At 51.8% G+C, this 20,514-nt stretch overlaps 1 protein-coding gene across 2 annotated transcripts in view; it reads right to left on the bottom strand.

Annotated features, from left to right (window-relative positions):
• The window catches only part of CNNM1 (cyclin and CBS domain divalent metal cation transport mediator 1), an 89,840-nt gene extending 82,107 nt beyond the window's left edge, over positions 1-7,733 (bottom strand). For both annotated transcript variants that reach the window (XM_068257895.1, XM_068257896.1), the window contains exon 1: positions 6,357-7,733. In XM_068257895.1, the coding sequence (XP_068113996.1) occupies positions 6,357-7,716 (1,360 nt within the window). In that variant the 5' untranslated portion in view covers positions 7,717-7,733. The remainder of the gene's footprint in view (positions 1-6,356) is intronic.
• Between the last annotated feature and the right edge of the window lie 12,781 nt (positions 7,734-20,514).

Below are 20,514 nucleotides of genomic sequence, written 5' to 3'. Positions count from 1 at the left end.
GTGATGGTCCTGATGCTGAGTATAAGGAATTGGGGAGTAAGGGATGCTTATAAGCATAAGAGCAGGAGGTTGTCTATGTGATGGTCCTGATGCTGAGTATAAGGAATTGGGGAGTAAGGGATGCTGATGTGGAGAGAGCTAGATGTTGTCTAGGTGATGGTCCTGATGCTGAGTATAATGAATTAGGGAGTAAGGGATGCTGATGAGCAGAGAGCTAGAGGTTGTCTAGGTGATGGTCCTGATGCTGAGTATAATGAATTAGGGAGTAAGAGATGCTGATGTGTAGAGAGCTAGATGCGATGGTCCTGATGCTGAGTATAATGAATTAGGGAGTAAGGGATGCTGATGTGTAGAGAGCTAGATGTGATGGTCCTCATGCTGAGTATAATTAGGGAGTAAGGGATGCTGATGTGGAGAGAGCTAGATGTGATGGTCCTGATGCTGAGTATAATGAATTAGGGAGTAAGAGATGCTGATGTGTAGAGAGCTAGATGCGATGGTCCTGATGCTGAGTATAATTAGGGAGTAAGGGATGCTGATGTGGAGAGAGCTAGATGTGATGGTCCTGATGCTGAGTATAATGAATTAGGGAGTAAGGGATGCTGATGTGTAGAGAGCTAGATGTGATGGTCCTGATGCTGAATATAATGAATTAGGGAGTAAGGGATGCTGATGGGGAGAGAGCTAGATGTGATGGTCCTGATGCTGAATATAATGAATTAGGGAGTAAGGGATGCTGATGTGGAGAGAGCTAGATGTGATGGTCCTGATGCTGAATATAATGAATTAGGGAGTAAGGGATGCTGATGTGGAGAGAGCTAGATGTGATGGTCCTGATGCTGAGTATAATGAATTAGGGAGTAAGGGATGCTGATGTGGAGAGAGCTAGATGTGATGGTCCTGATGCTGAATATAATGAATTAGGGAGTAAGGGATGCTGATGTGGAGAGAGCTAGATGTGATGGTCCTGATGCTGAGTATAATGAATTAGGGAGTAAGAGATGCTGATGTGTAGAGAGCTAGATGTGATGGTCCTGATGCTGAGTATAATTAGGGAGTAAGGGATGCTGATGTGGAGAGAGCTAGATGTGATGGTCCTGATGCCGAGTATAATGAATTAGGGAGTAAGGGATGCTGATGTGGAGAGAGCTAGATGCGATGGTCCTGATGCTGAGTATAATGAATTAGGGAGTAAGAGATGCTGATGTGTAGAGAGCTAGATGCGATGGTCCTGATGCTGAGTATAATGAATTAGGGAGTAAGGGATGCTGATGGGGAGAGAGCTAGATGTGATGGTCCTGATGCTGAGTATAATTAGGGAGTAAGGGATGCTGATGTGGAGAGAGCTAGATGTGATGGTCCTGATGCTGAGTATAATGAATTAGGGAGTAAGGGATGCTGATGTGGAGAGAGCTAGATGTGATGGTCCTGATGCTGAGTATAATGAATTAGGGAGTAAGGGATGCTGATGTGGAGAGAGCTAGATGTGATGGTCCTGATACTGAATATAATGAATTAGGGAGTAAGGGATGCTGATGTGGAGAGAGCTAGATGTGATGGTCCTGATGCTGAGTATAATGAATTAGGGAGTAAGGGATGCTGATGGGGAGAGAGCTAGATGTGATGGTCCTGATGCTGAGTATAATGAATTAGGGAGTAAGGGATGCTGATGTGTAGAGAGCTAGATGCGATGGTCCTGATGCTGAGTATAATGAATTAGGGAGTAAGGGATGCTGATGTGGAGAGAGCTAGATGTGATGGTCCTGATGCTGAGTATAATGAATTAGGGAGTAAGGGATGCTGATGTGGAGAGAGCTAGATGTGATGGTCCTGATGCTGAGTATAATGAATTAGGGAACAAGGGATGCTGATGTGGAGAGAGCTAGATGTGATGGTCCTGATGCTGAGTATAATGAATTAGGGAGTAAGGGATGCTGATGGGGAGAGAGCTAGATGTGATGGTCCTGATGCTGAGTATAATGAATTAGGGAGTAAGGGATGCTGATGTGTAGAGAGCTAGATGTGATGGTCCTGATGCCGAGTATAATGAATTAGGGAGTAAGAGATGCTGATGTGTAGAGAGCTAGATGTGATGGTCCTGATGCTGAATATAATGAATTAGGGAGTAAGGGATGCTGATGTGGAGAGAGCTAGATGTGATGGTCCTGATGCTGAGTATAATGAATTAGGGAGTAAGAGATGCTGATGTGTAGAGAGCTAGATGTGATGGTCCTGATGCTGAGTATAATGAATTAGGGAGTAAGGGATGCTGATGGGGAGAGAGCTAGATGTGATGGTCCTGATGCTGAGTATAAGGAATTAGGGAGTAAGGGATGCTGATGGGGAGAGAGCTAGATGTGATGGTCCTGATGCTGAGTATAAGGAATTAGGGAGTAAGGGATGCTGATGTGGAGAGAGCTAGATGTGATGGTCCTGATGCTGAGTATAAGGAATTAGGGAGTAAGGGATGCTTATAAGCATAGAGCTAGAGGTTGTCTAGGTGATGGTCCTGATGCTGAGTATAAGGAATTGGGGAGTAAGGGATGCTTATAAGCATAAGAGCAGGAGGTTGTCTATGTGATGGTCCTGATGCTGAGTATAAGGAATTGGGGAGTAAGGGATGCTGATGTGGAGAGAGCTAGATGTTGTCTAGGTGATGGTCCTGATGCTGAGTATAATGAATTAGGGAGTAAGGGATGCTTATAAGCATAGAGCTAGAGGTTGTCTAGGTGATGGTCCTGATGCTGAGTATAATGAATTAGGGAGTAAGAGATGCTGATGTGTAGAGAGCTAGATGCGATGGTCCTGATGCTGAGTATAATGAATTAGGGAGTAAGGGATGCTGATGTGTAGAGAGCTAGATGTGATGGTCCTGTTGCTGAGTATAATTAGGGAGTAAGGGATGCTGATGTGGAGAGAGCTAGATGTGATGGTCCTGATGCTGAGTATAATGAATTAGGGAGTAAGAGATGCTGATGTGTAGAGAGCTAGATGCGATGGTCCTGATGCTGAGTATAATTAGGGAGTAAGGGATGCTGATGTGGAGAGAGCTAGATGTGATGGTCCTGATGCTGAGTATAATGAATTAGGGAGTAAGGGATGCTGATGTGTAGAGAGCTAGATGTGATGGTCCTGATGCTGAATATAATGAATTAGGGAGTAAGGGATGCTGATGTGGAGAGAGCTAGATGTGATGGTCCTGATGCTGAATATAATGAATTAGGGAGTAAGGGATGCTGATGTGGAGAGAGCTAGATGTGATGGTCCTGATGCTGAGTATAATGAATTAGGGAGTAAGGGATGCTGATGTGGAGAGAGCTAGATGTGATGGTCCTGATGCTGAATATAATGAATTAGGGAGTAAGGGATGCTGATGTGTAGAGAGCTAGATGTGATGGTCCTGATGCTGAGTATAATTAGGGAGTAAGGGATGCTGATGTGGAGAGAGCTAGATGTGATGGTCCTGATGCCGAGTATAATGAATTAGGGAGTAAGGGATGCTGATGTGGAGAGAGCTAGATGCGATGGTCCTGATGCTGAGTATAATGAATTAGGGAGTAAGAGATGCTGATGTGTAGAGAGCTAGATGCGATGGTCCTGATGCTGAGTATAATGAATTAGGGAGTAAGGGATGCTGATGGGGAGAGAGCTAGATGTGATGGTCCTGATGCTGAGTATAATTAGGGAGTAAGGGATGCTGATGTGGAGAGAGCTAGATGTGATGGTCCTGATGCTGAGTATAATGAATTAGGGAGTAAGGGATGCTGATGTGGAGAGAGCTAGATGTGACGGTCCTGATGCTGAGTATAATGAATTAGGGAGTAAGGGATGCTGATGTGGAGAGAGCTAGATGTGATGGTCCTGATGCTGAGTATAATGAATTAGGGAGTAAGAGATGCTGATGTGGAGAGAGCTAGATGTGATGGTCCTGATGCTGAGTATAATGAATTAGGGAGTAAAGGATGCTGATGTGGAGAGAGCTAGATGTGATGGTCCTGATGCTGAGTATAATGAATTAGGGAGTAAGGGATGCTGATGGGGAGAGAGCTAGATGTGATGGTCCTGATGCTGAGTATAATTAGGGAGTAAGGGATGCTGATGGGGAGAGAGCTAGATGTGATGGTCCTGATGCTGAGTATAATTAGGGAGTAAGGGATGCTGATGTGGAGAGAGCTAGATGTGATGGTCCTGATGCTGAGTATAATGAATTAGGGAGTAAGGGATGCTGATGTGGAGAGAGCTAGATGTGATGGTCCTGATGCTGAGTATAATGAATTAGGGAGTAAGGGATGCTGATGGGGAGAGAGCTAGATGTGATGGTCCTGATGCTGAGTATAATTAGGGAGTAAGGGATGCTGATGTGGAGAGAGCTAGATGTGATGGTCCTGATGCTGAGTATAATGAATTAGGGAGTAAGGGATGCTGATGTGTAGAGAGCTAGATGTGATGGTCCTGATGCTGAATATAATGAATTAGGGAGTAAGGGATGCTGATGTGGAGAGAGCTAGATGTGATGGTCCTGATGCTGAATATAATGAATTAGGGAGTAAGGGATGCTGATGTGTAGAGAGCTAGATGCGATGGTCCTGATGCTGAGTATAATGAATTAGGGAGTAAGGGATGCTGATGTGGAGAGAGCTAGATGTGATGGTCCTGATGCTGAGTATAAGGAATTAGGGAGTAAGGGATGCTGATGGGGAGAGAGCTAGATGTGATGGTCCTGATGCTGAGTATAATGAATTAGGGAGTAAGAGATGCTGATGTGGAGAGAGCTAGATGTGATGGTCCTGATGCTGAGTATAATGAATTAGGGAGTAAGGGATGCTGATGGGGAGAGAGCTAGATGTGATGGTCCTGATGCTGAGTATAATGAATTAGGGAGTAAGGGATGCTGATGGGGAGAGAGCTAGATGTGATGGTCCTGATGCTGAGTATAATGAATTAGGGAGTAAGGGATGCTGATGTGTAGAGAGCTAGATGCGATGGTCCTGATGCTGAGTATAATGAATTAGGGAGTAAGGGATGCTGATGTGTAGAGAGCTAGATGTGATGGTCCTGATGCTGAGTATAATTAGGGAGTAAGGGATGCTGATGGGGAGAGAGCTAGATGTGATGGTCCTGATGCTGAGTATAATGAATTAGGGAGTAAGGGATGCTGATGGGGAGAGAGCTAGATGTGATGGTCCTGATGCTGAGTATAATGAATTAGGGAGTAAGAGATGCTGATGTGGAGAGAGCTAGATGTGATGGTCCTGATGCTGAGTATAATGAATTAGGGAGTAAGGGATGCTGATGTACACAGCAGCACAGATGCAAAACACGCCAGTTCATTCTTCTGATGGGGATGCTGAGATTTGGATGCAGCCTACCATAAAGCATATAATGGCCCTCATCTAATTCACTTTTTCTCTTGAATTTTCTCCCAGAAGAGAATTTTTCTTATCAAAAAATAACATATCAGCACCTAGCAATTGAAAAAGTACTAACTAGTAGTATAAAACTTATTTTGAGTATTTTCTTGCATGCAGGAAGCCTTAAAGAATATCCAAGACAGAATTTAAGTTTGCTTTTACTTATCTAGGGCTTCTTCCAGCCCCCGTAGTCTTGTAGGTCTCTCGCTGACCTCTCGGTACCCTTTATTGACCCGCTATCAGGCCCGGTAAAGGTCTCGACTCAGCTGAGTCGGGAGCTACTGCACATATGCTGACCCGGAGGACTGCCTCCTTATTCACACACCCGTAACTAGGAGCATTGTGCAGATGCACTGCCAGTCTTCTTCCAGTCCATGGAGGCTCTCGATCCCTCAGGTGAGATTGCAGTCAGTCATCATGCTGAAAGACAGCGATCTAACTATAGGGGTACAGCACCACCGTGTGGACGGAGGGAGAATTGCAGCGCTGGATTCAGAGGCGGTAATGTGCAGGGCTCTCGTAATCTAGCGGTATGGGTTTTTTCCTCCTGCTTCTAGGGTCTAAAAGCTTGTGAAAAATTGCATCGCTTTTAGACCCTAAAATCCAAAAGTAATCATACACCTAGGGAGGATAATGACCTGCGCATGTGCAGAACGCTCCTGGCCAAGGGATCCCTATCAAAGAGATTCAGCCCTGGGTCTGCAGATGCACAAAACAGCTCGAGGACTTTACCAGGACTGACAGCGGATCAACAGGCCAGCGAGGGGCCTACAAGACTATGGGGGTTGGAAGAAGCCCCAGGTAAACGCAAACTGTTTAATTCCACCTTGGATATCCTTTAAAGGTATTTTATTGATAAACTCAGGAGAAAAGTAACTAGGATATGGGCCGATGTGTAACATGAGAGCATTGGGGGTTACAGTCTCCCATGCGATGTCCTCTCACCCTTCTTGAACTCCTCCAGAACAGCATCCAGCCGGGTGTCATGGAAGACGCAGTGCAGCGGGCGGTGATAGAAGCGGGTGACCGTCTTCAGAGGGGTGCAGTCATCCGGGTCCACGAAAGCCAGATCCTTGACGAAGAGGATATCCACGATATTGGCCCGGTCCTCCCCCTCGTAGACCGGGATGCGGGTGTAACCGCTCCGCAGGATCTCCGACACGGTGCTAAAGTCCAACACGGCGTCGTAACGCAGCATGAAGCAGTCGCCCAGCGGGGTGAGCACGTCCTCCACCGACTTGGTCCGAAGCTCCAGAGCCCCCTGGATGATGTTCAGCTCCTCCTTCACCAGGTCGTTGTAGGGGTCGGCGGCCCGCAGCATCTCCAGCAACTTCTCCCGGGTGTAGAAGGTGCTGATCTCCTGGCGTAGCGCCCAGTCCAGCAGCTGACTGAGTGGGAAGGAGATAGGGAAGGTGACGGCCATCAGCAGGTGGGTCAGCCAGACCGAGCGGGCGGCGATAGCCAGGCCATGGCGGCTGCACACAGAGTAAGGGGCCACCTCGCCGACGAGGAAGACGCTGGTGGCGCAGACCAGAATAGTCAGCCAGGGCTGCTGGGCAGGGAGGACAGCGTAGTACAGCAAGGCAGCCAGGGAGGTGTTAGCCAGCGTGTTGCCTAGCAGCAGCGTGCAGAGCAGGTAGGAGCCCCGGCCGCGTACCCACTGCACGCGGCGCGCCTGTTCTCGTTCTGCGGGGGAGCCGCTGTTCTGCAGCATGCGGAGCTCCACGGGGTCCAGCGACAGCAGCGCCAGGCGCAGACCGCTCAGCACCGCAGAGGAGGCCAGCAGCAGCAAGGCCAGGGCCACTTTCAGCCACACCTCCATGCCTTCTACTGGCTCCGCCTCCTCGCGCACCTCCAGCGCGAAGGCCCCGCCCCCGAGGTGCTCCCAGCTCCGCCCATCGAAGGCGCAGAGGGAGTAGAGCTTGCCCCGCTCCCCCTTGCGCAGGCGCCGGACCCGGACCTCCAGCAGCGCCGAGGAGGAGGAGGTGAGCCGCGGCGGGCCCAACACCTCCACGTCCGAGGCGCCCTCCTCCTCCCGGCAGCGCACCTCCCCCCCGCCCGGCTCCTCCACGAAGGCCAGGCGGCTGCCGTTCCGGAAGGCGGAGGGGGAGGAGGCGTAGAGGCGCAGCGTGAAGCGGGTCCCCTCCGCCGCCCGCACCGTGCCGCCCTCCACCGACACCCGGCCGCCCAGCGTGTCCTCCGGCCGCAGCCCCAGCAGCCGAGCCGAGACGGGCGGGGAGAGGAGGAGCAGGAAGAGCGCCAGGCTGTGCTGCTGACCGTCCGCCGCTCCGCCATCCCCCGCCATCCTCACTGGCAGCGGGGGGCGGGGACACGTCACGTGCGGGGGCAGAGGGGCGCGGCTACTGGCGGAGAGGGGAGCGGTGACGTCATGCGAGAGAGAAAAGGCGGGAGGAGGAGAGCTGAGGAGTGAGGATGGACCATGTCACTGGAGGGGAGGGGGAGGAGAGCTGAGGATGGACCATGTCACTGGAGGGGAGGGAGAGGAGGCTGTGAGGAGAGCTGAGGAGTGAGGATGGACCATGTCACTGGAGGGGACTCAGGGAGGGGGGAGGAGGCTGTGAGGAGAGCTGAGGATGCTCCATGTCACTGGAGGGGAGGGGGGAGGAGAGCTGTGAGGAGAGCAGAGGAGTGAGGATGGACCATGTCACTGGAGGGGACTCAGGGAGGGGGGAGGAGGCTGTGAGGAGAGCTGAGGATGCTCCATGTCACTGGAGGGGAGGGGATGAGAGCTGAGGATGCACCATGTCACTGGAGGGGAGGGGGGAGGAGAGCAGAGGATGCTCCATGTCACTGGAGGGGAGGAGAGCTGAGGATGGACCATGTCACTGGAGGGGAGGGAGGAGGAGGTACTGGAGGCTGTGGTGAGGGCTGAGGATGCTCCATGTCACTGGAGGGGAGGGAGGAGGAGGTACTGGAGGCTGTGGTGAGGGCTGAGGATGCTCCATGTCACTGGAGGGGAGGGAGGAGGAGTTACTGGAGGCTGTGGTGAGGGCTGAGAATGCTCCATGTCACTGGAGGTGGGGGGGGGATGAGGTACTGGAGGCTGTGGTGAGGGCTGAGGATGCTCCATGTCACTGGAGGGGAGGGGTATAAGGTACTGGAGGTTGTGAGGAGAGCTGAGGATGGTCCATGTCACTGGAGGGGAGGGAGGAGGAGGTACTGGAGGCTGTGGTGAGGGCTGAGGATGCTCCATGTCACTGGAGGTGGGTGGGGGGGGGATGAGGTACTGGAGGCTGTGGTGAGGGCTGAGGATGCTCCATGTCACTGGAGGGGAGGGGTATAAGGTACTGGAGGTTGTGAGGAGAGCTGAGGATGGTCCATGTCACTGGAGGGGAGGGAGGAGGAGGTACTGGAGACTGTGGTGAGGGCTGAGGATGCTCCATGTCACTGGAGGAGAGGGGTATAAGGTACTGGAGGCTGTGAGGAGAGCTGAGGATGGTCCATGTCACTGGAGGGGAGGGAGGAGGAGGTACTGGAGGCTGTGGTGAGGGCTAAGGATGCTCCATGTCACTGGAGGGGAGGGGTATAAGGTACTGGAGGCTGTGAGGAGAGCTGACGATGGTCCATGTCACTGGAGGGGAGGGGGGATGAGGTACTGGAGGCTGTGAGGAGAGCTGAGGATGCTTTATGTCACTGGAGGGGAGGGGGGATGAGGTACTGGAGGCTGTGGTGAGGGCTGAGGATGCTCCATGTCACTGGAGGGGAGGGAGGAGGAGGTACTGGAGGCTGTGGTGAGGGCTGAGGATGGTCCATGTCACTGGAGGGGAGGGGTATAAGGTACTGGAGGCTGTGAGGAGAGCTGACGATGGTCCATGTCACTGGAGGGGAATACTATAGTTAAATACTATCCCCCCCCCCCCCCCCCCCCAAGTTGATGCAACTCGGAGGGAGATGTTATTCGTGGTCCATCAACTGCCGAAGCCCCGAATTACCCTTACGCACACTGCGCAGAATTACATTTCTGCTATAGGGCGCCTAGTTTTAGTGGTTCGCCGAGCACCGAAACCACCTGTTTCGAGGAAGCGGAGTAGAGTAGGCAGTTGTTCTTGTCACTGGTGTGCAGGGGGGAGGAGATTATGGAGGCTTGGTGGAGAGCTTGGAATGGTTCATTTTACAGTGACAGGAGATGGTGGTATTACAAGCTTGAGAGGAGACCATGATATGTTGGGACCAGGGCAGAGGCAGAAGCAGGAGAGGCTCCAGGCTCAGGGCGCAGTATAGGAGGGGGGGGGGGGGCAAATTCAGAAGCGGGAGAGGCTCCAGCCTCAGGGCGCAGTGTAGGAGGGGGCGCAGGGCGAGGCAGAGGCGAGAGAGGCTCCAGCCTCAGGGTGCAGTGTAGGAGGGGGCGCAGGGCGAGGCAGAGGCGAGAGAGGCTCCAGCCTCAGGGCGCAGTGTAGGAGGGGGCGCAGGGCGAGGCAGAGGCGAGAGAGGCTCCAGCCTCAGGGCGCAGTGTAGGAGGGGGCGCAGGGCGAGGCAGAAGCGAGAGAGGCTCCAGCCTCAGGGCGCAGTGTTGGAGGGGGCGCAGGGCGAGGCAGAGGCGAGAGAGGCTCCAGCCTCAGGGCGCAGTGTAGGAGGGGGCGCAGGGCGAGGCAGAGGCGAGAGAGGCTCCAGCCTCAGGGCGCAGTGTAGGAGGGGGCGCAGGGCGAGGCAGAGGCGAGAGAGGCTCCAGCCTCAGGGCGCAGTGTAGGAGGGGGCGCAGGGCGAGGCAGAGGCGAGAGAGGCTCCAGCCTCAGGGTGCAGTGTAGGAGGGGGCGCAGGGCGAGGCAGAGGGGAGAGAGGCTCCAGCCTCAGGGCGCAGTGTAGGAGGGGGCGCAGGGCGAGGCAGAAGGGAGAGAGGCTCCAGCCTCAGGGCGCAGTGTAGGAGGGGGGGCAGAAGCGGGAGAGGCTCTAGCCTCAGGGCGCAGTGTAGGAGGGGGTGCAGGGCGAGGCAGAGGGGAGAGAGGTTCCAGCCTCAGGGTGCAGTGTAGGAGGGGGTGCAGGGCCGAGGCAGAGGGGAGAGAGGCTCCAGCCTCAGGGCGCAGTGTAGGAGTGGGCGCAGGGCCGAGGCAGAGGAGAGAGAGGCTCCAGTCTCAGGGCGCAGTGTAGGAGGGGGCACAGGGCCGAGGCAGAGGAGAGAGAGGCTCCAGCCTCAGGGCACAGTGTAGGAGGGGTGCAGGGCGAGGCAGAGGAGAGAGAGGCTCCAGCCTCAGGGCACAGTGTAGGAGGGGTGCAGGGCGAGGCAGAGGCGAGAGAGGCTCCAGCCTCAGGGCGCAGTGTAGGAGGGGGGGCAGGGCCGAGGCAGAGGGGGGAGAGGCTCCAGCCTCAGGGCGCAGTGTAGGAGGGGGTGCAGGGTGGGGCAGAGGCAAGAGAGGCTCTAGCCCAGGGTGCAGTGTAGGAGGGGTGCAGGGTGGGGCTGAGGCAGAGGGGAGAGAGGCTCCAGCCTCAGGGCGCAGTGTAGGAGGGGGCGCAGGGCGAGGCAGAGGCGAGAGAGGCTCCAGCCTCAGGGCGCAGTGTAGGAGGGGGGGCAGGGCCGAGGCAGAGGGGAGAGAGGCTCCAGCCTCAGGGCGCAGTGTAGGAGTGGGCGCAGGGCAGAGAGAGAGGCTCCAGTCTCAGGGCGCAGTGTAGGAGGGGGCACAGGGCCGAGGCAGAGGGGAGAGAGGCTCCAGCCTCAGGGCGCAGTGTAGGAGTGGGCGCAGGGCCGAGGCAGAGGAGAGAGAGGCTCCAGCCTCAGGGCGCAGTGTAGGAGGGGGGGCAGGGCCGAGGCAGAGGGGAGAGAGGCTCCAGCCTCAGGGCGCAGTGTAGGAGTGGGCGCAGGGCCGAGGCAGAGGAGAGAGAGGCTCCAGCCTCAGGGCGCAGTGTAGGAGGGGGCACAGGGCCGAGGCAGAGGGGAGAGAGGCTCCAGCCTCCGGGCGCAGTGTAGGAGTGGGCGCAGGGCCGAGGCAGAGGGGAGAGAGGCTCCAGCCTCAGGGCGCAGTGTAGGAGTGGGCGCAGGGCCGAGGCAGAGGAGAGAGAGGCTCCAGCCTCAGGGCGCAGTGTAGGAGGGGGGGCAGGGCCGAGGCAGAGGGGAGAGAGGCTCCAGCCTCAGGGCGCAGTGTAGGAGTGGGCGCAGGGCCGAGGCAGAGGAGAGAGAGGCTCCAGCCTCAGGGCGCAGTGTAGGAGGGGGCACAGGGCCGAGGCAGAGGGGAGAGAGGCTCCAGCCTCAGGGCGCAGTGTAGGAGTGGGCGCAGGGCCGAGGCAGAGGAGAGAGAGGCTCCAGTCTCAGGGCGCAGTGTAGGAGGGGGCACAGGGCCGAGGCAGAGGAGAGAGAGGCTCCAGCCTCAGGGCACAGTGTAGGAGGGGTGCAGGGCGAGGCAGAGGAGAGGGAGGCTCCAGCCTCAGGGCGCAGTGTAGGAAGGGGTGCAGGGTGGGGCAGAGGCAAGAGAGGCTCTAGCCCAGGGTGCAGTGTAGGAGGGGTGCAGGGTGGGGCTGAGGCAGAGGGGAGAGAGGCTCCAGCCTCAGGGCGCAGTGTAGGAGGGGGCGCAGGGCGAGGCAGAGGCGAGAGAGGCTCCAGCCTCAGGGCGCAGTGTAGAAGGGGGCGCAGGGCGAGGCAGAGGCGAGAGAGGCTCCAGCCTCAGGGCGCAGTGTAGGAGGGGGGGCAGGGCAGAGGGGAGAGAGGCTCCAGCCTCAGGGCGCAGTGTAGGAGGGGGCGCAGGGCGAGGCAGAGGCGAGAGAGGCTCCAGCCTCAGGGCGCAGTGTAGGAGGGGGGGGCAGGGCCGAGGCAGAGGGGAGAGAGGCTCCAGCCTCAGGGCGCAGTGTAGGAGGGGGCGCAGGGCGAGGCAGAGGCGAGAGAGGCTCCAGCCTCAGGGCGCAGTGTAGGAGGGGGGGCAGGGCCGAGGCAGAGGGGAGAGAGGCTCCAGCCTCAGGGCGCAGTGTAGGAGGGGGCGCAGGGCGAGGCAGAGGCGAGAGAGGCTCCAGCCTCAGGGCGCAGTGTAGGAGGGGGGGCAGGGCCGAGGCAGAGGGGAGAGAGGCTCCAGCCTCAGGGCGCAGTGTAGGAGGAGGGACGGGGCACTAGGGATGCTCATTCGGATTCCGTGGAAATGCAATTTCCGAAATTCCGATCGGAAATTGCATTTCCGCATCGGGATGCGGAAATCGGTAATACAAGTGCGGTAGGCGGATTTCCGCCGGAAATCGCGGAAATTTCGCCCGACTTTAACATCGATTTTCTTAAAAACTATAAGGTCTTTTTGAAAACTTTTTTTTGCATCTCGTTTACAAGATTTTGTTTAACCCCCTTGCCAGTCCACTTCCCGCGGCAAGGGGGCAGCAGAGCAGCGGCATCCCCTCACCCACTCCGATTGCCTCCGGCGATCAGAGTAAGCAGGAAAGCCCGTACAGAACGAGATTTCCTACTGGGCTTCCCTGGTCGCCATGGCGACAGGGCGGGATGGCGTCACCGACAGCGCGGCGGGTAGCGGCGAATCGGCGAGTAGCGGCGGCGATCGCATACCACACTCAGCTAGCAAAGTGGTAGCTGCGTGTAGGGAAAAAATTTTTTTGAAAATCGCCACAGCGGGGCCTGAGAAATCCACCTATGCAGGTTACCCCGAGCTGAGCTCTGGATAACCGGCAAAGAGTTTAATAAACCCTGAAAATGTGTTTCTAGGACTTGCGGGGGCTTTGCTATTAACCGCTAAAGTCGGTGGATTTTTACTGTAATGTAAAATGCAGAAAATCTGCATCTGCCTGTTTTCTGCATTTTACATTACAGTTTTCAGGGTTTATTAAACAGAATCTTGTGAACAAGATGCAAAAAAAAAAGTTTTCAAAAAGACCTTATAGTTTTTGAGAAAATCGGTGTTAAAGTCGGGTGGAATTTCCGCGTTTTCCGCCGGAAATTCCGCATTGGAATGCGGAAATTGGTAGCGGAATCGGTAATTGGCACTGGCGGAATGCGGATTTACAGCGGAATCGGAAATTGGCATTTCCGACCATCCCTGCGGGACAGAGGAGAGAGAGGCTCTAGCCTCAGGGCGCAGTGTAGGAGGGGCCCGGGGTTGGGCAGAGGGGAGAGAGGCTCCAGCCTCAGGGCGCAGTGTAGGAGGGGGCGTAGGGCCAGGCAGAGGCGAGAGAGGCTCCAGCCTCAGGGCGCAGTGTAGGAGGGGGTGCACTGACATCACTAAAAACCTATACTACAGCATAGTAAGGGTTATAACAGTGTAATATTAAAGTACACTGCTTCGGAAAAGTAATTTTCAATTAAGAAAGTAGAGTGAAGACACAGAGGTCCATATTAACATCAGGTCCTGTGTGCTACTGAATAGCTAATTAGGATTAGTAATGGCCACTTTGTTTATAGTAAATCTGTCCAGGGCATACTAATGTCACTCTTGTACAGAGAAGTGAAAAGATGTCACTTTTGTGTAATTTGTAGCTTACATTACAGAATAAGGTCCATTGCAGACTAAAAATACTGTGTATTCTCCTTGTTCTGTACAGAGTGCTGACATTACCAAGCAAATAGGAGAGCCTATGCAGGGAGAACAAACGCCCACAGTGGAAATCCGATTCAGTGAAGAAGTGACAGCGGAAGCATCCTGGGGTAAGCATGATTGTTACTTAAAGGGGAACTGAAGTGAGAATAATATGGAGGCTGCCATATTTACTTCCTTTTAAACCATACACATTGCCTGGTAGCACTGCTGATCTATTTGGCTGCTAAAGTGTCTGAATCACACCAGAAACAAGCATGCAGCTAATCTTGTCAGATCTGACAATAATGTCAGAAACACCGGATCTGCTGCATGTTGTTCAGGGGCTATGGCTAAAAGTAAAGGCAGAGGATCAGCAAGACAGCCAGGCAATGTGCATTGTTAAAAAGGAAATAAATATGTCAGCCTCCATATAACTCTTGCTTCAGTTGCCCTTTAAAGCGGAACTGAAAGAAAAAAAAACAAAGGCTTTCACTTACTTGGAACCTCTGCCAGCCCCTGGCAGCCTTCCTGTCCCACGTTGGTCCTTCACGATCCTCCGTTCCCCCGCTGCCAGCAAGTTTTGTTACCGGCGACTGCGCCCCCCGGTCCACGCGTATCTTTGCGTTTCCGCTTGCAATAGCATCCTGCACTATCAGCAAAGGGCGCTATTGTGGGCGGGAACGAGAAGAAAGATGCGCGTGGCTTGGGGCGTGCGGGTGCAGTTGCCATCAGCTTACAAGTCAGCGGTACGACAGTAACGAAATTAGCTGACGGCGGGAGAATGGAGGACCGGCACGAGACAGGACGGCTGCAAGGGGCTGGCAGAAGCCCCAAGTAAGTGAAACACTTTTTTTTTTCTTTCAGTTCTGCTTTAAAGATGCCGATCACGTCACATTTATTGTAGTATCAGTAAAGTGAGCCTGTGGTGAAAATAAACTGATGAGATACACAATTGTATTTATGCTCCTACTCTTAAAAGTGCTTTTTTTTTAGATATCGTATGGTGTTATTTCTTATTTAAACGTTTACAAAGTAGGTTGAATGTTTTGTTGCCTCTGCTCAGTGGCAGCATAATAAGTGTCCAAGACTTAGAAAAAGGTCAATAGTTCATATATTTTATCTCTCCCCTGTCCTCAGAAGTTGTATTCTGCCAGGAAAACTTTACGGCCATTATTTGTTTATCGGTGATGTTTACTATATTTTCGACAAGGTATCGACGAGTCAGAAGCTAACGCTTCCATGTGTAGAAATGAAAGGATACCAGAGCCAAAAGGCTGTGGTAAAAAGTGAAGGTGCAGTGGGTAGGGGGGCATAGTCAAATGCTTAACGCATCTCCTGTTCCTCTCCGTCAGTCTCTGCTGTGTCCCTGTGGGCACGTTGATTGAAGACGTGGGGGAGCAAGTGCGCTCCTGTCCTGTGACATTACTCTGTGTGGCCAGCAGAATGGATATACAGCATGTCCGCGGTTGGAGTCGCCCGAGTCGTCGATGTGAACGAGACTGAGCGGAGGAGAACGGCGAGTGACAGAGGGGAGCGGGAGGCATGGTAAGTATTAGATTCTGCCCCTTTACCCTACTGCACCTTTACTTCATGCCAGAGCCTTTAGGCTCAAGTGTCCTTTAACCTTCTTGGCGGTAACCCCGAACGTAGTTCGGGGTAAGCCGCCGGAGGGTGCCGCTCAGGCCCTGCTGGGCCGATTTGTTTAATTTTTTTTTTGCTGGACGCAGCTAGCACTTTGCTAGCTGCGCCAGCACCCCGATCGCCGCCGTTGCGCGCCCGATCGCCGCTATACGGTGCGGCGCGTGGCCCCCCCCCCCCCCCAGACCCCGTGCGCTGCCTGGCCAATCAGTGCCAGGCAGCGCCGAGGGGTGGCCCGGGACTCCCAATGACGACCCGACGTCAGTGACGTCGGTGACGTCATCCCGCCCGTCGCCATGGCGACGGGGGAAGCCCTCCAGGAAATCCCGTTCTTTGAACGGGATTTCCTGATCGGAGATCGCCGAAGGCGATCGAAGAGGGCGGGGGGATGCCGCTGAGCAGCGGCTATCATGTAGCGAGCCCTGGGCTCGCTACATGATATAGAAAAAAAAAAATTAAAAAAAAACTGCCGCGCTGCCTCCTGGCGTATTTTTTTATACCGCCAGGAGGGTTAAAGAGAAACTCCGACCAAGAATTGAACTTTATCCCAATCAGTAGCTGATACCTCCTTTTACATGAGAAATCTATTGCTTTTCACAAACAGACCATCAGGGGGGGCTGTGTGACTGATATTGTGGTGAAAGAACTCCCACAGGAAACTGAGTACTGTGGTACTCCTGGCAGTTTCCTGTTTGTGAACCTTGTTGCATTGTTGGAAATAGCTGTTTACAGCTGTTTCCAACTGCCAAAAAAGCATGCAGCAGCTACATCACCTGCCAGCAGTAAAAATGTCACCATATGATAAATGTCAGAATGTAAATCAGGGATTTAAAAGATTTTACAATGGGCAAACACTGACTAAATCATTTATACATAATTATTGTAAAAATGAAGCACTTTTTTTTATTAAATTATTTTCACTGGAGTTCCTCTTTAACTCTCTCAGGCAGCAAAATAAAGCAAGTAAAACAGCCTGGTTATTAATGTTTGGCACTGTACATACACATGTTTATCTCAGCATGTCACATGTCGCTTCGGATACACTTTTATATGTGCTATAATGTGTTTGCTCTGACTTTGTTGGTGTGTTTATTGGTAAAATAGAATATTAATCTATTTAAATCGATTCTTCTGTTGTGATGACTTTCACTGCATCCAGTGAATAACAACATAGGAAATCCCATCATGCTTTGCACAGCATCAGGGAAAAAAAGCCTGGGCTTTTTGTCTTTGATGGGTGGAGCTTAGTTAAAAATGCAGCTAAAATTATAATTTGGTAAGAAAAACAAAGTTCTGATGCTGTGAAACTGTTAAAGAAACACCAAGCCTTTTCAGTTCTGCTGAGTAGATTTTTAGTCCGGAGGTTCACTTTAAAGAGGAAATTCATCCACGTATTGTGTGGGAGGGGCCTTACAGTACACGACACAATTTTTAACCATTTCAGCCCATGGGTATTTTTCACCTTATGGATGAGAGGAATTTTCACATTTCAGCGCTCCTCCCTTTCGTTCCCCAATAACTTTATCATTACTTATCACAAAGAAATGATCTACACCTTGTTTTTTCCACCACCAATTATGCTTTCTTTGGGTGGTACATTATTAAATCATTATTTCTCTGTTTTCTGCCATTATAGTTTTAAAATACTACATGCTACCTTAATTAAAATCCATACATTTTATTTGTCCCGGTTATTGCAACATTAAGATTATATCCCTAGTATAATGTATGGTGACAATTTTTTATTTGGAAATAAAGGTGTATTTTTTCAGTTTTACATCCATCACTAAGCCAATAAATTAATAATAATAATATGCCGTCTTTACATACATATTACAACATTTTTATTCCCCTGACACAGTAGGTGTAATTTTACTATTTGGCCACAAGATGTCCCCATTGAGCGCTTCCTATTCTTGTACAAAATGTACACTATAGGAAGCAACATTGTTGCTACTTTGTAACTAAGGAAGTGACGCAGGCCTGTGATCATGGTGGCCTGCGGGGAGATTAATATAACGATTGGCAGCGGTAAGCAGCAGAAATCGGAAGCACAGCGACTGTATTTCAGAATGAACGCTGTTTTTGAGCTAAAACAATGTTAATTCTTGGTGGACTTTTGTGCTCCTGTTAAACAATACCAGTTGCCTGGCTGTCCAGCAGATCCTTCTGCCTCTAATGCTTTTAGACCCTGAACAAGCATGCAGCAGATCAGATGCTCTGACTGAAGTCAGACTGGATTAGGCGCATGCTTGGTTCTGGTGTGCGAATCAGACACTACTGCAGCCAGAGAGATCAGCAGGACTGCCAGGCAACCGGTATTGTTTAACAGGAAATAAATATGACAGCCTCCATATGTCTCTCACCTCTGGCTCCTAATGCAGGTGTCAGTAATGGATTCATTTCTTATCACAATATGATGGGGTGTAAGGCATCAGTGCAGGTCCTCTTACACACCACTAGATGGAGCAGTTGTTGCAGATTTCAGCAGAACACCACTAGCCTGTTACCCGATAAGTAGACTTCAAACCAGTATTTCTGCAAAGCCAGGGAATGCATTTATTACAGGTAAAGATAATTTATGTATTTTGTATTTAGCTACATTTGAAGGGAAATTCTACTTCATATTTTGTAATAAACAAAGAGTGGCACTATACACTTTTTCTTTTTAATGTAAAGCCTGGTACAAACTTCCAATAATGATTGGCTAATCACTGAGCGATTTTACAACCTCCGTGTACTGTGAGGGCAAACAGACATTGAATACTATGAGCAGATTGTATACGTAAACCCTCATGGTACACGGAGGTGGTAAAATTGGTCAGTGATTGGCCAATCATAATTGGAAGTGTGTACCAGGCTCAACAGTAAATACACACACTCCAATTATTTTGATTGGCCAATTCTGTCACCTCCATGTGACATGAGAGGTTTACCTACAGAATCTTAGTATTCAATATCAGTTGATCCTCCTAGTACATGGAGGTGGTAAAATTGGCCAGTGATTGGACAATCATTATTGAAAGTGTGTACCAGGCTTTAGAATAACGCAATCTGTTACAAGGAAGTGAACAGACCCATAGAATTATACGTGCAATCAGTTGACATACAGAATTAGTTTGCATTGCCATGGAAACGGATATCGAGGTTGATTGATCAAGCTGTGCTGCTAAAGCAGTGTGCGCAGCCTAATGACAGGAGCGCGGGCTCATTGCACGCTATGCTGCGGTAGTGCAGCTAACTAACGGCTGCTCCACTGAATCCCCCCCCCCCCCCTTCCCCGAGTCCCGGCAGGTCCAGTGGTTTTTGTAAAATTTTAATCGCCCTGAAAGCGCTTGTGCAATGATTCTCTATGAGAGAGTTCATATCTGAGAGGTTCGTTTGCGATCCGCGGTGCTTGGGACATTTTTGAGGCGATTTGACTCAATGGAAGGTATAGGAAAAACACCAAACGCTCACAAAATCGCTCTGGCAAGCGATTGCAGGCCTCAGTCAGTGTTTACAATTAAGGCCACTGCAGCTTTAAGGGCTCTATGCAGGGCTGCACAACTCAGCACACAAGTGATTCCCCACCCCGTCTTTTCTGCCCAACAACAGAGCTTTCTGTTGGTGGGCTATGATCGCTCCCAGGATTTTTTTTTTCGTTTTATATTTCTTTTTTATAACAAATTTGCCTACTTTTTTTTTTTTAATCCAGCTTTCCCTCCCCCCCCCCGCAAGGCAGTCAGCATGATCGACTGTCACAGGCTTCAGACTACGACAGCGGATCGCTTCCCTGCCACCCAGGGGGAAAGCAGTGTCACACGACTGTCCCTAGTACAGCACTGCTGTAGATCGCAGCCCTGTACAGAGTAAATAGGTACAGAGTAAATAGATGGCAGTTTTGCCGTCTAACAGTCTCCTAGCGGCAATCATCCATGCGGAGATGCGCGCACATCGGCGTGTGCGATCTCCTACACGAAGAGACCCGAGTACTTCCAGAGTCTACACGAAGACACCCGAGTACTTCTAGAGTCTACACGAAGACACCCGAGTACTTCTAGAGTCTACACGAAGACACCCGAGTACTTCTAGAGTCTACACGAAGACACCCTAGTACTTCCAGAGTCTACACGAAGACACCCGAGTACTTCCAAATTCTACACGAAGAGACCCGAGTACTTCCAGAGTCTGCATGAAGACACCCGAGTACTTCCAGAGTCTACACCAAGAGAACGGAGTACTTCCAGAGTCTACACGAAGAGACCGGAGTACTTCCAGAGTCTACACGAAGACACTTGAGTACTTCCAGAGTCTACACGAAGAGACCGGAGTACTTCCAGAGTCTACACGAAGACACTTGAGTACTTCCAGAGTCTACACCAAGAGACACGAGTACTTCCAGAGTCTACACCAAGAGACCCGAGTACTTCCAGAGTCTACACGAAGACACCCGAGTACTTCCAGAGTCTACACGAAGACACTTGAGTACTTCCAGAGTCTACACCAAGAGACACGAGTACTTCCAGAGTCTACACCAAGAGACCCGAGTACTTCCAGAGTCTACACGAAGACACCCGAGTACTTCCAGAGTCTACACGAAGACACTCGAGTACTTCCAGAGTCTACACGAAGACACTCGAGTACTTCCAGAGTCTACACCAAGAGACCCGAGTACTTCCAGAGTCTACACCAAGAGATACGAGTACTTCCAGAGTCTACACCAAGAGACCCGAGTACTTCCAGAGTCTACACGAAGAGACCCGAGTACTTCCAGAGTCTACACGAAGAGACCGGAGTACTTCCAGAGTCTACACGAAGACACTTGAGTACTTCCAGAGTCTACACCAAGAGACCCGAGTACTTCCAAAGTCTACACGAAGAGACCGGAGTACTTCCAGAGTCTACACGAAGACACCCGAGTACTTCCAGAGTCTACACGAAGACACTCGAGTACTTCCAGAGTCTACACCAAGAGACCCGAGTACTTCCAGAGTCTACACCAAGAGACACGAGTACTTCCAGAGTCTACA

This window comes from Hyperolius riggenbachi, chromosome 10 (genome assembly GCF_040937935.1).
Source record: "Hyperolius riggenbachi isolate aHypRig1 chromosome 10, aHypRig1.pri, whole genome shotgun sequence".
Lineage (NCBI taxonomy): Eukaryota > Metazoa > Chordata > Amphibia > Anura > Hyperoliidae > Hyperolius > Hyperolius riggenbachi.
This window is presented reverse-complemented; position numbering and strand designations above follow the sequence as displayed.